The sequence below is a fragment of the Carassius auratus genome, chromosome 27, assembly GCF_003368295.1.
Source record: "Carassius auratus strain Wakin chromosome 27, ASM336829v1, whole genome shotgun sequence".
NCBI classification, from domain to species: Eukaryota; Metazoa; Chordata; class Actinopteri; order Cypriniformes; family Cyprinidae; genus Carassius; species Carassius auratus.
Window position 1 is genome coordinate 24,125,452 of NC_039269.1, and position 15,782 is coordinate 24,141,233.

Consider the following 15,782-nt stretch of genomic DNA (forward strand, 5'->3'; position numbering starts at 1 on the left):
TAAAATCAATGCACATATCATTTGTCTTTAAAACGTTTAAGGATAAAAAAGATTCCTGACACAATTTTAAAAAGTAATCAATCACAGGACCATGCAAAGTTTCAGTGCTATTCAACAGGCTCACTATGACTGTGTCATCCGCAAACTTCAATATATGACGGTTTTCAAAACTACTACAACAGTCATTTGTGTACAATATGTACAGCAAAGGAGAAAGAACGCACCTTTGTGGTGAACCAGTAGATGTTACAGATAGATCAGAAAATTTGTCATTTACTCTGACTCTTTGCGTTCTGCCTGTAAGAAAGTCCAAGATCCAGCCAACAATACTACCTTCTAGACCAAAGTTATCCCTTAGTTTCTGAATTAGTAGATGAGGCTGAATTGTGTTGAAGGCAGATGAAAAATCAACAAACATCAATCTGATATTTGAGTCGTTTGGACTGTCAAGGTGCTTACAGATGTAATTCAACAGAGTTATGGTGGCATCCTGAACACCTCTCTTGGTCCTGTACGCGAACTGCAGGGGATCCATTCGGTGTTCAGTAGTTTTCAGCAGTTCAGCTTTGATCAGTTTTTCCAGTGACTTCATCACTAATGAAGTCAGGGCTATAGGCCTAAAGTCATTTAATGATTTGGGATGTTTAGATTTACCAACAGGGACTATAGTCGACTGTTTCCACAGATTAGGCACCTTCTGTTGAGACAAGGATAAATTAAAAATATAATTAAAAATCGGGCCTAATTGTACAGCACAGTTGGAGAGTAATCGACTACTGATATTATCTGGACCAGCACTTGTTCTTATTTTACAGTGTTTAAATAGACAATGATTTACTTGCCCATTTCACATTTTACCTCAAACGGAGCACCAACCAAATTAGCAAAACTATATCTACATTTAAATCAAACGAATGCGCATTTGTTTTCATACAATTAACAAATTTTTCCGGACGAGCCCCCATTTGTAACAAATTCAAACTAACAAAACCAACGAAAGATAATGTCAAAAATCCGATCTAGGAAAGGCGGATCATACGAAAACTCCTTGAGTCCGGCGGTGGTCTCCCGCAACCTACATAACCATTGAGAACACCGGTAGCTCAATGAAAGGCAAACAAACGCCAACAAGCACCAAATCTCTCTCCGCCATCAGTTCAAACAAGTCCTTTTAACAGAGCGTTGATTCAGTGCAGGTGCAACACCACGTCATCCAATCTGCCAATCACCTGCAGCTCAGACAAAAACACAGTGACTCACGGAGACGTCACATCACCAATGATCTTCATGAGCAGAGTCAAGTCACCATTGATCTTCCTGAATCCAGTCTAAACTCTGCGGAACTACCAGAGCTTCTCCACGTCTCTGCTGAACTACCAAAGCCTCTCCACGTCTCTGCTGAACTACCAGAGCTTCTCCACGTCTCTGCTGAACTACCAAAGCCTCTCCACGTCTCTGCTGAACTGCCAGAGCCTCTCCACGTCTCAGCCGAACTCTCTAAGCGCTCGACTGATCCTGTCGTGGCCACGGAGGCCACCTTTAACTTGTTCATGTTCTCTGTTTCAGACTTGCCTATCCAGACTTGCTCTCATGTATCATCGATCCCACTGTGGTGGTCTTCTGTGCCGCCCTGGTGGGCTTCTGTCTCGACCGCACGGCTGTGGTGGTCTTCTGTGCCGCCCTGGTGGGCTTCTGTCTCGACCGCACGGATGTGGTGGTCTTCTGCGCCGCTCTGGTGGGCATCTGTCTCGACCACACGGTTGTGGCGGTGTTCTGCTCCGCCCTGGTGGGCTTCTGTCTCGACTGCACGGATGTGGTGGTCCTTTGCGCCGCCCTGGTGGGCTTCTTTCTCGACCGCACGGATTTGATGGTCTTCTGCGCCGCACCCTGGTGGGCTTCTTTCTCGACCGCACTGTTGTGGTGGTCTTCTGCACCGCCCTGGTGGGTTCTGACTCAATCGCATGGTTGTGGTGGTCTTCTGCGCCGCCCTGGTGGGTTTCTGACTCAATCGCATGGCTCCAGTTCCACCTTGCTCCACCCTGGATTCCTGCCCTGTTGATTCGGCCCTGGGCCACTGAACTTTCTGTTCTCCCCTGGACTTGTGTTTTGTTGTTGTCTTTGTTTTTGTTTTTCGGCACTTCCTGTCTCTGTTTCCCTATATTACCTGGCCCTCAGTCCCTCCCCCTGGTCCTCCAACGGTCCACCTCCTTCCTGGGCTCTTTGTTTTTGTTTTGCACTTCTTGTCTCTGTTTCCCCATTTTACCTGTTACCCCCCTATCAGGGGGTAGATCGGCCATCCTTTGCTCTTCCATAGGTCTGCGTTGCCGTCTATGTACAGATGACACATTGACGAATGTAGGATGCAACCGCCCAGTTGATTCCTGTAATCCAGTAGTCGCTGCTCCTTATTTCATTAATGGTAAGACCTTTACCTTGATGTTTCATCTTCTCGTAATAATAAGCAATAATCAACCTTGTGATATGATGATCATTGGGTATGATTGCAGGGTTCTTGATTAAGTTGGGAAGAGAGGAGTTGCACAGCCTCCCTCCCACCCTGAGGACACCAGCGTCGTGGAGAAAAGCATCAAGAGCATGTAACGGATTGTGATGTGGTAGAGGGATCCCTTTGCTCAGCCGTTTCAACACTTCATGATACACATTTTTCTGCATATGTTTGATTAAGCAATGTTCTGCCTCTTCTCATTCTGTTACAGAGGTGAGACTGTTTGATCTGTTTGAAAAGCCCAGGTCCTTTTCAGGGGAGCCGAGCTCCCCTTAGCTCCCCCGTAATTCGAACCCTGAATGAGACTCACACATTCAGTGGTTTTGGTACTGAGCGCTAGAACACTCCTGACCTCTGGATCTCCGACGGTTAACTCTGATACTTCATCTGCAGCCAACTTTATTTCCTTGTTCCATAGGAACTTGGGTCCAGTGAGCCAGGTAAACGACAAAAGCTCACTGGCAGTTAAGCCTCGAGAAGCATGGTCAGCAGGATTCTCGCTTGTTGGGATATATCTCCACTGTTGTGGGGCTGAGCTGAATCTTCTGAACCCGATTAAACACAAACGTGTGAAATCGTCATGCTTCATTTCTTATATAACCTAAGACCACTTTAGAGTCAGTCCAGAAGAACACTGGCCGTAACCCTTCACACTGGCATCAGAGAAATGATGCAGCTCTGTCTTTGAGACCCTTCCAAATCCAGCAGGTGAGTAGGTACGGGATACGGTGAAATTATCTAAGTTGGTTAGATCACTTCTCCATTGTTCCCGTTTTGGGCAAAGCTCGTCATTGAGAGGATCGTCCCAGCCAGTGCCTCGTCTGCACATCTCCTGGAGAATGATCTTCGCTTTGAGGATGACTGGCACCACAAACCCAAGGGGATCATACAGAGAAGCCACTGTAGATAAAATGCCACGTCGTGTCGCTGGTTGTTTCTTAAGACTGACATTAAGCCTAAAGCGGTCAGACTCCACATCCCATTGAATCCAGAGAGCTCTCTCAAGTGGCAAATCATCAAATGCTAGATCCATATTCTTCACATTGATGCTCGTTCGGAGTGTGGTATACTCTCTAATACCTTTCTGTCATTAGACACAAACTTATGTAGTCTGACACCAGCCATGGCGCAGAGTTCAGAGCTTCCCTGGAAAGCTGAATAGCATCTTCAGTGTTTTCAACACTTGCGAGCCGATCATCTACATAAAAGTCCCTCATAACAAATCTCGTGCCTTGAGTGTAGATGTCGCGATTCTCTTTGGCTAGGTGTTTCATCCCATACTTAGCACACCCCGGAGAGGAAACTGCACCGAACAGATGCACTTTCATGCGAAACTCGCTCTTCTTGCTTCCACCAAAGAAAACGCAAGAAATTGCGATCAGCTTCGACCATATGAAACTGATGGAACATCTTCTGAATGTCGCACATCAATGCAATGGGGTGCCGTCGGAAACGGATGAGAACTCCACTTAAGTTGCTCAACATGACAGGCCCAGAGAGGAGGTGATCATTCAAGCTTTTTCTTTTGTATCTGGCTGAGCAATTTGAACACTACACAAAGTTTATCTGGCTTCTTCACATGATGCACACCATGATGGGGAATGTACCTTGTCTCTCCTTCACTCCCACCATCCTTGACCTGCTCAGCATCTCCGTTTCCAATGACTTCCTCCATGAACTCAACATAAAGCTTCTTAAACCTTTCATCCTATTGCAATTTCCTTTTAAGGTGAAGGAGGTGTGTCATAGCGGAGCCTTTGTTGTCAGACAAGCTGGGTCTAGTTTTAAAGGGCAGAGGCATCTCATAATGGCCATGTATATTTTTCCTTATTCCCCCATCCAGTATGTTGAGGAATGTGATGTCGTCTTGTGACACAATTTTGCTGTCATTACTGCCATCTTTGAAGTCAGACTCTAAAATGCGAATGACGTCGGTAGGAGTTATCGGAGGTAGCTCCTTAACTGTAATTCTGTGACACAAATGATGTGTGCTCAACGCATCATGGGTTTGTAGTGAGCGCCCTACAATACTCCATCCTAAATCCATCCTTTCAGCGTAGGGTTCCTCTTCTTCTCCTAAAAGGACTTGCATTGGTGCCATAGCTCTTGAGCAGTTGTAGCAAATCAAAAGACCTACTACATATTAAGTACATTAAGTTCAAAAATAATTATTACTTATTTACTCTTTCCTTAAGAGTTAGTTACAATTTCATAACAAATAATGTTAAAGGATAATCAAACCCATCGGTGCTCGGACTTCTTTGGTTTCTCTCTCTCTTTCTCGGTGCGCAGTGCTATGTAGGTCCATGTAGTCCGTGTCTGTCGAGGGCTGGCGGTCACACGCTGCTTTCTGGAGGGAAACAACAGAGAAACAATAGCCGAGTCTTTGGAGACATATCTTACCTCTCTGTTCGTTGGTGCAGCTTATAAAGCCTGGCTTTGATGGGCTGCAGGTGTGCAGCTGTGTTTTGGTGGTGGGCCGCGGTTCGGAGAGGATCTCCACCACCTTCTTCTCCTGGGGTCGAATGAGGCCGCGGCCCACTTAGTAGCCGAGGTACTTGGCTTCGATGAGGGCCAGGTGACACTTACGGGGGTTGGCGGTCAGCCCAGCCCACTGGAGTTCCGAGAGCACCTTTCGCAGCTGCTCCAGGTGATCCTCCCAAGTCTCAGAATGTATGACCACGTCATCCAGGTAGGCGGCCATGTAGGCTTGGTGGGGTAGGACCCGGTACTGCCAGTGGCCGCTAGGGGTCAACAACGCCGTCTTCGGCTTTGCTTGCTTGGTTAAGGGGACCTGCCAGTAGCCCTTGGTGAGGTCGAGGGTCGAAATGTATCGGGCCCTTCCCAGGCGGTCCAACAGCTCATCAACCCGCGGCATCGGGTAGCTGTCAAACTCTGAGACTTCATTCAACTGGTGGAAGTCATTGCAGAAGCGGAAGGTGCCGTTGGGCTTCAAAACCATGCCGATGGGGCAGGCCCAGGGGCTGCGTGAAGATTCAATGTTCCCTAACATCAGCATCTCCTGTACCTCTTCCTCGATGGCGTGTCGCCAAGCCTCCGGAACACGATAGGGCTGCTGTCGGATGATCACTCCGGGTGCTCTGCGGATATCGTGCTTAGGTACGTGGGTCCACCCAGGCTGGGGAGAGAACACATCGGTGAACTGACTGACAAGGTGTTGAACCTCCAACTTTTGGGCGGAAATGGCTGAACATTGTAAACTTTCCCTCACATCCAAAAACACACTTATTTGGAGACATTCTCGAACAAATTCTACGCAGAGCTGCCGACGATTTCCCGATGAAGCTCGTTGATGGGCGCGGTCTCGCTCTCATCTGGTCAACGTGTGCGCGGGTGAGCTTTTCTGAGAGAAATGCTCATTTAAGGAGTTACACTATCGTCTACGTCATTAGATCCACGATCGAAGAAAAACCCCCAGCCAAAACTTGTACCAACCCGGAAGTAAGATTTTCGGCACAGAAATTCTCCATCAATCATCCAAATTATTTGTTAAAACTTTGGCCATGTTTAGCATGAGAATTCATCTCTTTAACACTATGAACAACTCTGAATACACAAAACACCATTAAAGCCCCCCTTTAAGACCGATGAAAATAGTGGTTGAGAATAGGGCTGTGCAATGATATGTCTTTGAAGAGGTCATAGCTGTGTTTTATGGCATCACTTCAGATGTAAATTAATAAAGAAACTCTGTCTCTCTAGTAAAGGTAGCATTATGTCTCAGAGCCTTAATTTCTTTAACCCCCCCCCCCCCCCCCCCCATAAAAAAAAATTAATGTCTACAGCCTTTTTCAAGCTGCTAATGGAAATATTTTGAAAATATCAGCATTCCCAAGCATTATTTTATAATTAAATGCTTGAAGAGCTAAATGGATAGTTCAAACAAAAGTGAAAATGTAATAGTTTTTCTACACTGTTAGACCTTACCAGGTTTTTTTGGAGTAAAATACTGGCAACACTGTTGCCAGCTAGTTGCTGTAATGTAATCTTTAACAGTAACTAACTGGCAACAGTCTTGCTAGTATTTTACTGTAACTGAACCATTACGGTGACTTACTGGCAACAGTGTTGCCAGTTATATACTGTAAATAAAGAATTACAGTGAATAACTGGCTGGAGTGTTTGCAGTTATTTACTTTAATTACACGAAACCACTCAGTATAATACTGCATATAAATTTACTGTATATAATATTTGATTAACACCAGAATTACAATATTTTAATTTTTTAAAAGAGAATGCATATAAAATGTTCATACAAATATATTCTATTAATTTGGGAAAAACAAATAAATAAAATGAAATATATCACAAAATTAAACAAATCAGAACATATACTAAAATGAGAAAAAAAAACACAAAAACAACCACATTATCTATAGAATTGGCTAAATAACATCTTACAACATCAGTAAAAATTATACAAAAAATTCAAGTATTCTTATTTCCTTTACAACATAATAACAAAAGTAAAATAAATAAACAACAACGCCAGTGTATTTTAGTAACTTAATTAATCAAGCATATTTTCAATAAAAGCAAATTAATGAATCAATATTTACAATAAAATTATAACAGAATAGAAATAATGTTTTCTTCCTTTACAGTATTACACACACACACAAAATATGTAGTGACAAAATATATTAACCATTCACCATTGACCCACATGTTGTTCCAAACCTGTAATAATTCAACAAAAATTAAGTTACCAGTTTGACTTTGTAATGAAAGTCTTAAGAAATATTGCTTTTGCTTACTTAATTATATGTTTTCTATGAAAATTCGGTAAGGTTCTGCAAAAATGTATGTGGATTCACATTTTGAACCTTTCTTTTAACTGTAGACCCAGTTTTGCGGCTGAAAAAAAAATGAAAAAGAAAAATAAATATATACCTGTATTATGAGAACCAAGTACAACAACAAATACATATTGGCAAAAAAGATATTCCTTAAATAAAACCATGATTGGACATGATGTTTTTAACACTGACCTTTGAATAAGCTCAAGTGTGGCACTGGCTGACTCCTGCTACTCAATATATAAAAAAAATAAAAGCAACCAAAAAACGCAGAGAGTGCTGCAGCAAAATCCAGCTTCTCTTCAATGCAATGTGTCACTTTCCCCTCAATGCTGACCATCCACTTGAGGTTAGAAGTTTATCTCCTGAAAAAATGAAAAGTCACCATGAAAACTGCAAAGAAACATAGGTTGTTTACTATATATTTTATGCTTACCAAGCATGATGAGCCTTGGTGTGGCTGGTAGGGTTTGCTCAGTCTCCATTGACATCTTGGTGGAAGTTTCCTTGAAGACAACATAAAAAAAAAGATTACTCAGCAAAAACGTAGGAATATTCCCTTTAAAAGGGTTTATTTTAATAGATTTATTTAATTATTTAAATAAAAATTAGTGCATAAAAGGGAGTGAGCAAACTTTTCTACCATCTCATATGAATTTGCAAGTGGAAGCACAGCTCTGAAAAACTACAAGCCACAAATGCACACCCTAGGACCTGACAGTGGAGGTTAGCCTGTGGATGCCTATGTATAACTTTATCTTGTTTTTGTGACTGCCTATGATTTCTGTGCATATGAGGCCTAAACGAAGAGAATTTCTTAAATGTACAAGGGCACTTCTGCATTCCACAGGCATATTGAAAATTTGCTCTATGTTGGTGTCTTTTTATATGTGCATAAATAACACTTAGCTGGTGGAAAGGCACATTGCACAGTTTGCATCTGTACACTTTGGCAAATGTTGACTAACCAATTAAATGAATAAATAAAACATTAAATTGAACAACTAAATAAATAAAACAATCTGAGATGGTAAATTTTTGATCAATTCAATATTTTGCAACACCAAGGGATGTCACTCTAAGTTTTGAGGAGAGGCTCAAAACTCAGCTAACCATATTGCATTCTGGAAACAAAGGAAGTCCAAGAACAAATAAAAACGATTTAACTTCACATAAAGTATTCTAGAAACCACACTTATATTTGAACAGTTTACTTACTCCTTGTGTAAGGTTCCATTTTAAGGCTTAAAACATGAAAATGTCGCAACTGGTTGACTAACAATGCACGCTGAAAAGTAAACAAATGACTTGACCACCAGGCTGCCTTAAAGAGGCAACACCTTCACTTTTAGAATAAGGCAGTCAGTGCATGTGTATGTGTGTGTTAATGCATATTGCATAAATCCTTGGTTTCTGCATGAATATGTGTACACTTCATAATATAATGTGGCATAATGCACTTGAGTAGTGTCGGAGGACAGTAATTTACTGATTAATGTTACAGTTGGTACCTGTAATGGGTACATAGAGTAATTTACTGTAATTTATTATTTGAGCTGCATAAATTCTTAAAGATGCACCTCATATTACAGTAAGATATTGTTCCCAGAAGATACAGCAAAACACTGGCTATTTTACAGTTATTTACCCTAGAAAATACAGCAAGGGTTAACAGTGTATACTACAGAATTTTATGGCTAACTGTTTGGTTACCAACATCCTTCAAAATATCTTAAATTGTTCGCAGCACAAGAACAATCTGAAGGTGAGAAAAACAATGACAGAATTCAAATTTATGGTTGAACTATCCCTTTAAGAGGGAATTTTCTCTGGCATAGCTGTATTGTTGAGTCTGTCAGCACAGGCAGAGAATTACAGAGCCCAAGAGAGATCATCATTCAGAATCCATCTCACAGAACCTCACAATGCCTGAGTTAACACAGAGCCAGAGTCGCATTGTGCTGCACACTTCATGACCTTGAATGCTGTGTAATCATGTAGAATCAACCACAGTTCTCACTGTTTCAAGTTACTGTGACCTAGTTTAGCTTGAGTACACATTTGCACATTTCATTCAAACTTTGACGATTATTATCATTACAGACTTATTTTAATGGCACCTTCATATTAAATGTCATACACAATTGCTTTTTCAAATTTAACCAGATAGTTCCTTTGAGTTTTAGATTCTTAGCATTTTTTGTATTTACTTCTGAACGTTGGAAAACAACAGTAAACATCTTTTATAATGAGTCAGTCAGATATATATTCATAAGCATTTGGAATTGTTCAGCTGTGTGCATGAAGATATTTTCATTGATTTCACACAGACACATGCTGTCTGTCTGTGTGTCTGTCTGTCTGTCTATCTATCTGATTAAATTCCTTTTATTATCCTTTATTTTTGTCTGTTTTTTTTGTAACCACATTTATTTAGTTATGTTAATATTTTCAACCACAAAACAGTTTGTTTCGTGTTTTTATAAGCAATAATTATACAGTGATCTCTTGTACCTCCTTGTGCACAAATGTTGTAACATTAAAGCAAATTTAAACAGCCAATGATAAGTCGTTAATACCGCATATATAACATTGTAACAATAGTGAAGTTACTCTCGTCCACACTGTCCATCCTTTAAATTGCAGGGCGTTGAACAGCACAAATATCAGTCACATGACGAAGGGGGCGGAGCTCCCGTAGCTATGAGCCAATAGGAGCGCACGTCAACCCCAGCTCTGTAGAACTGTGAATAGAGCGTGAATAACGGTACTCCACAATATTTACTGAAATGTTTCATCGTAACACCAACGTCGGAAATACATGGCGCATATAAATAATCCATTAAGCAGCCAATACTTACCTTTCCGTCTATAGATAGGGACGAGCACTTCAGCACTGCGAGCTATTATTCAGTCTTAAGATGGCCTGGATCTGGAAGGTAAGTCGAGCAGCTGAGTGTTTGTCTCGCTGCATATCCACTAATGTAAGAATACGCATTAACGTGCTGCTCAGATTGCATTCGCAATGTTGGTATTCTCAAATCAGAAGTGTGCAAAGAGAAACGGAGCATTCTGCTAATAGCTTGGTTCTTTTGTAATGAATGTAACGGTGTGGTAGAAGCTTCATGTCTTTAACATTGTTCAAGTGTGACACGTGTGATCACTCAGTTTGCTTACACCTTTCAATCAGGTTTATTTTTATGTATCCTGGTTTATGCAATGACAAGACTGCATCCAACCTTGTCGATGACGATGTCTGAGTCTGCAAATACCTTTCGTTGTAATGAAGTTATTAGTAATAAAGTTATTAGTTTTACTGTAATATGCACTTTATTACAACCAGTGATGTATATTTATATTTTTTATATCCTCCTTGAGGTTTCACAACCTTCTATGCAGAAACAAATGAAGACCTTCATGCATCAGGATACCATTACTCATGATATGTGGCTGGATTTTTATTCATTTTTTTTTTTTTTTGATGAATCATTCTGTCTATTGTGATTTAAAAAAGGGAAATTAAAAGCATTGGGACCGAATGCATTTTCAAACTTGCTTAAATTTCTGGCCTTGTGTCAATCGAAGAAAATTTATTTTATTCATTTTTTGCTATTTATTTATTTAAATTTTCTGACATGGGCAGTAAGTTATAAAAAGGAGAAAAGAACATACAAAAAAAAAAAAAAAAATAGCTGACACAGCTTTTGCCTGATTTGTAGTTTGGATGCGCTAATGCAGTCTGCAGATTTGCAGCAATCGGAAACTTTTGTAGTTATAGGTTCAGGCCCTAATTTTAATTCAAGATTCAGATTCCATCCAGTCTGAAGATATCAAAATTGTTTGATATTTTGTGCTGATTTTATAACTCAAATAATGTTGACTAGCAAGAAGATGCATGCTACTGCTTGAGTAATCTTGTAGTGTGATCCTCAGTCTATGAAGCTTATAAAAGTTGTGTAGTGTATACCAGCCTTAAATCACTACATTGTCACACTTTCCTTTATATATCATCTTAGTTCTTGTAGTATTTGAAAAATGTAAACACTTTATATGTCTTTCTCTTGTTTTTTTCAGCTAGTGTTGTTCAACAATGTATATTAAAGCTGAAATGTGTATTGTTTTTGTAGCCATTGGAAGGTTGATTTGTGCTATCAAAACTTTGCTTGAGCATCCTGTAGGGGAATTTACAGTTAAAACCCAAGTACCAGGTGTGTTGAATGAAGATTAGGAGTCAGAGATGCAATCAACATTGCATGCTTGAAACACCAGTAATTATACTCTAACAGAGGCAACTAATTATGTCAATACATAGGCAAGATTCTGGTTGGTCGAAATTTGATAAATTGAGATTATTTTGGTGACAAGTGATCAGACGCAATAGGTCTCTCCAGAGACATTTATCAGATACCCTGTACATCAGGGTGATAGCAAATGATGGTTTCCCCCCAGGGCTGTCTTCGCATCTCGCTGTAAAGACAAACACTCGCACACATACACTTTTCTGTACTTCAAGGTTGCGGGGCTCTGCCCTCAATCTTATCAAATATGGTTCACTACACACACACACAATGAGTAAAATGGCAGACTAAAGCCATATTCAGCTTATTTTCCAACATGGATAAATGTAACTTTGATTAATAATTATTCAAGAAGAAACAAATATATGTATTATGAAGGTCAGGATGTCTCCAGGATTCCACTCCTTCAATCCCAACCAGCCTGACAAAATCATCTTCAGTTGCTTTTCCACAGAACTGCAAAACAATGATTGTTTTTAGACAAATTTCCTGAACACAGCCTTTGTCGTCAACTGGTCAGAGACACAGATAGGCTTTGTTCCGCACGAGACACAGATAGGCCTTGTTCTGCACCCAAAATCATGCTATTAGTTTAAAGACAATAGCTGAACATTCGTTGAGCCAAATGTTTCTAAAAATGGTAACAAATGATTTCCATTATGCTATGTTTACATGACAACAATGTAGTCAAAACCTGAAAACTTTTTCCCTTGTGTTGTTAAAGTGTTTAATGTATACACAACAACATTTTCAAACCGATTTGCATATACACATATACGTGAAAACGGGCCAAAACGCTGTATTATGTATGCCAGGCCAGTAGTTGTCGCTGTCACCTTTTTAGTAAACCATACCTGTAGGAAAGTGACGATTATATGTTGTATATGATGCGTCTCCGCTGTTGCTTGTAATATTGGTGAAGTAAATCAACACTTTGCTGAAGAAGCATTAGCAAACTCTAAAACAGCAATAACAGTACCATGTACCATTGTTTTTTATGTTTGTTTATGCTTCCCATTAAAATCAACATGTATTGCGCATGTCTACATACCTAACACATACAATGGACGCACATGATGTCACCGTTTTCAAAGATTCCCGTTTGGGGCATTTACAAGGAAATGATAATGGTCCCGTTTTCAAAAACTTGGACTTTGAAACCCCAAAACGCCATTGTCGTGTAAAAAAAAAACAGAAAAAAAAGGTTTCCCATTTTTGGCTGAAAACGTTCTTGTGTAAATAGTCACTTGAGCTTGGTTTGGCATGCCACGAATACACTACAAAGTGGAAATCCATACTGGTTGCGATCAGCATGGAATGGGACAGCAACAAAATGAGAATGGTTGGACCAAACCGCTCTTGTTACTTAACCATTCCATTATGTGCTGATCTATGATTTTGGGGGTGGAACTATCTGTGTGTCTGACCAGTTGTAGACAAAACCTGTCAGAAAACAATAATTGCTTTGTAGTTTTGTTTGGTAACCCTAGGGCTACAGAAATAACATTTCAGTTTTAGGTAAACGGCTGTGTAAAAAATTCTACATTTAGCTTTTATCCAAAGCGACTTACAATGCATTCAGGCTAAAAATTTTTATCTAACGTGCTCCCTGGGAATCAAACTCACAACCTTGCGTTGCTTTGCAATGCTCTTCCACTTGAGCCACAGGAACACTATTGTGCAGACTATGCATGGCCTTCTATATTGTGTGTTTAAAACGTTTTGATTTTGTAAATATTCACAGTGAATGCAAAACCATATTTAACAATAATGTAAAAAAAAAAAAAAAAAACAGCACTTAACAGCTGTATGGAAGGGATGCAAAGGGTTGTTCAACATCTTTGCTGAATAAGTAACAATTTTAATTTAAATTACAATGCTTGCATGCCATTCGTTGAAACGGAAGACATGCAATCAGGAGATTCCTGTTTGGCTGAAAATAGCCACAGTTGGCTGTACTTGTCTGATAAAAAGGTGCCTTTGTCAGCACTTTATCATTACCCTTAATCTATATGTCTGCATCAGATGACAATCAGCAAACAGAGAAGAGCAACAGATTAACTATTTAAAGCTGTTCATATAAAATACATGTTCCTGCTTATGTGGACATGAAGTATTTGAGTTCTATTGGAATGCCTTGAATTGTCTTTAAGCACATTGCTTTTCTTCTGGACAGTTTGGACGGTTTTTGTGATGGTAATGTAACCTTCAAAAGCTGGCCAGAGTGCAGTGTGCCACTGAGAGCCTCTTTGTAATCGCTGAGAATTAGTTCCAGCTTTGTCAGCTTCACAGTGCCACAGTGGTCATTTTGGCCTGCGCTTAGCCTTCTGCATGCATATTTCACTCACTGTAAAAAGACCTGTAACTGTTACCTAAAGAGCTATTTCTGCTTGATCAAAACTTAATTAAGTTTTGATGGTGTGACTTAATGTATTTAGGTTGATACATAATATTTTTTATATGTTCTCATATATTCTCTTTTGTAAGTCGCTTTGGATAAAAACATCTTACATGTAAATGTAAATATAAATATGTTAGGAACACAATTTATAAACAAAAAAATATATTAAAAACATTTTTTTATTACAAATTATTCCTAAAACAGTAATATATTACTATTAAAATAAAATATTTTGAATACTTGTTTATTTTATTGTATTTAAATTTAAATAATTTGAACTATTAATTAAATTAAGTATAATAAATCACAGCCATTTGTGATTTGATATGCATAGTAAGCCATATTGGAATTTTAGTTTTAGTTGAGAAGTTATCTACTAAATTATCTTGTAATTGATTGGAAACACTGGGTAGTGTAATAAGAAAATGTATATTAGATTGTCAATCTCTCTAAAAGTTTACTTTGTGTTTATTCTGTTGAATTTGCTTGTAATGACCTAGTGATACTAATAGATTATGTAGACAAAACAATTTTAATGTTTGTTTTTAATGGGAAGAATGTCTTAAATGGATAGTTATGACTAAAAGAAAGACAATCTGGGTGCTACAATTGCAAATATGCTAAACATTTGAGAAAGTATTAAAGACCCAACGAATCTAAATCCAGAGATTATCAGTAAGATCACGAGAAACAGACAGTTTGGATGGGATTACACACAATTCTATTAGGCTAATTTTAAGAGGTTTAACTTTGGAGTGGTCCAACAGTCAAAAATAAGCACTTTGCGTATTTTTTATGACATAAACACAATAAGAGAGAAATGCAACTAGGAGTTATTCAGCATTGCAAACTTTAATTTATTTTTAAATATAGGCTTGCATGGTATTAGTCTAATCAGCCAATTTAAATGAGCTTTTTCTGCACACATTGTATTCTGACTAATCCAGCTTCGCTCACACACACATACTGACTTCACATTTGGTAAATCGTACATCTTAATGCCTCTGAGTTGCTAAGATTTCTTCTTCTTTTATGCTTGTCACTGCTGAATTTATTCAATCAAAAAGACTGTAAAAAACAAACATATTTTTTAGTATTCTTTGATAGAAATATTTTTTTTTTTAAAGGGGTCATATAATGCGATTTAAAGTTTTCCTTTCTCTTTGGAGTGTTACAAGCTCTTTGTGTATAAAGAAGATCTGTGAAGTTGCAAAGACTAAAGTCTCAAATCTAGAGATATTCTTTATAAAAGTTAAGAGTGAACCACACCCCCCTTAAACCGCTCATTTTAACATGCCCCCATGTCTATGTCACTGTGTGGGAAGATTTGCATAACGCTACCCAAATGTTCATGCAGAGAAGGTGTAACTTTTATTTTCGCTGCTGCCGCTGGTGCCATGTTGAGGAGAAACTGCCTTTTTCGTTGTGAAAGCAAAACTACTTTGTTTGGCCTTCCATAAAAGGACACAACTAGAAATCAGTGGTTAAGTTGTATTTACAATACTGTTCCAGTACAGTTCAACTCAAATACGTGTGCAATGAATTTTACGGAGGATGAGGACTTTTTCCTTTGAGAGTAGCCTACAACAGCGGTTCTCAATTCCAGTCCTCGCGAACCCCTGCTCTGCATATTTTGCATTTCTCTCTTTGTTAACACACCTGAATTCAGGCAAACAGCTCCTTAGAAGTGAGCTCTGAAATCTGTTGAAGTTTACCTCACTTCGGAACATTCATTCACAGATTTGTGCTGCACA

At 39.3% G+C, this 15,782-nt stretch overlaps 1 protein-coding gene across 2 annotated transcripts in view; it reads left to right on the forward strand.

Moving 5' to 3' along the window:
• The first annotated feature begins 10,057 nt into the window (after positions 1-10,057).
• Positions 10,058-15,782, forward strand: part of st6galnac3 (ST6 (alpha-N-acetyl-neuraminyl-2,3-beta-galactosyl-1,3)-N-acetylgalactosaminide alpha-2,6-sialyltransferase 3) — a 145,217-nt gene continuing 139,492 nt past the window's right edge. For both annotated transcript variants that reach the window (XM_026206816.1, XM_026206817.1), the window contains exon 1: positions 10,058-10,268. In XM_026206816.1, coding sequence (XP_026062601.1) covers positions 10,251-10,268 — 18 coding nt within the window. In that variant the 5' untranslated portion in view covers positions 10,058-10,250. The remainder of the gene's footprint in view (positions 10,269-15,782) is intronic.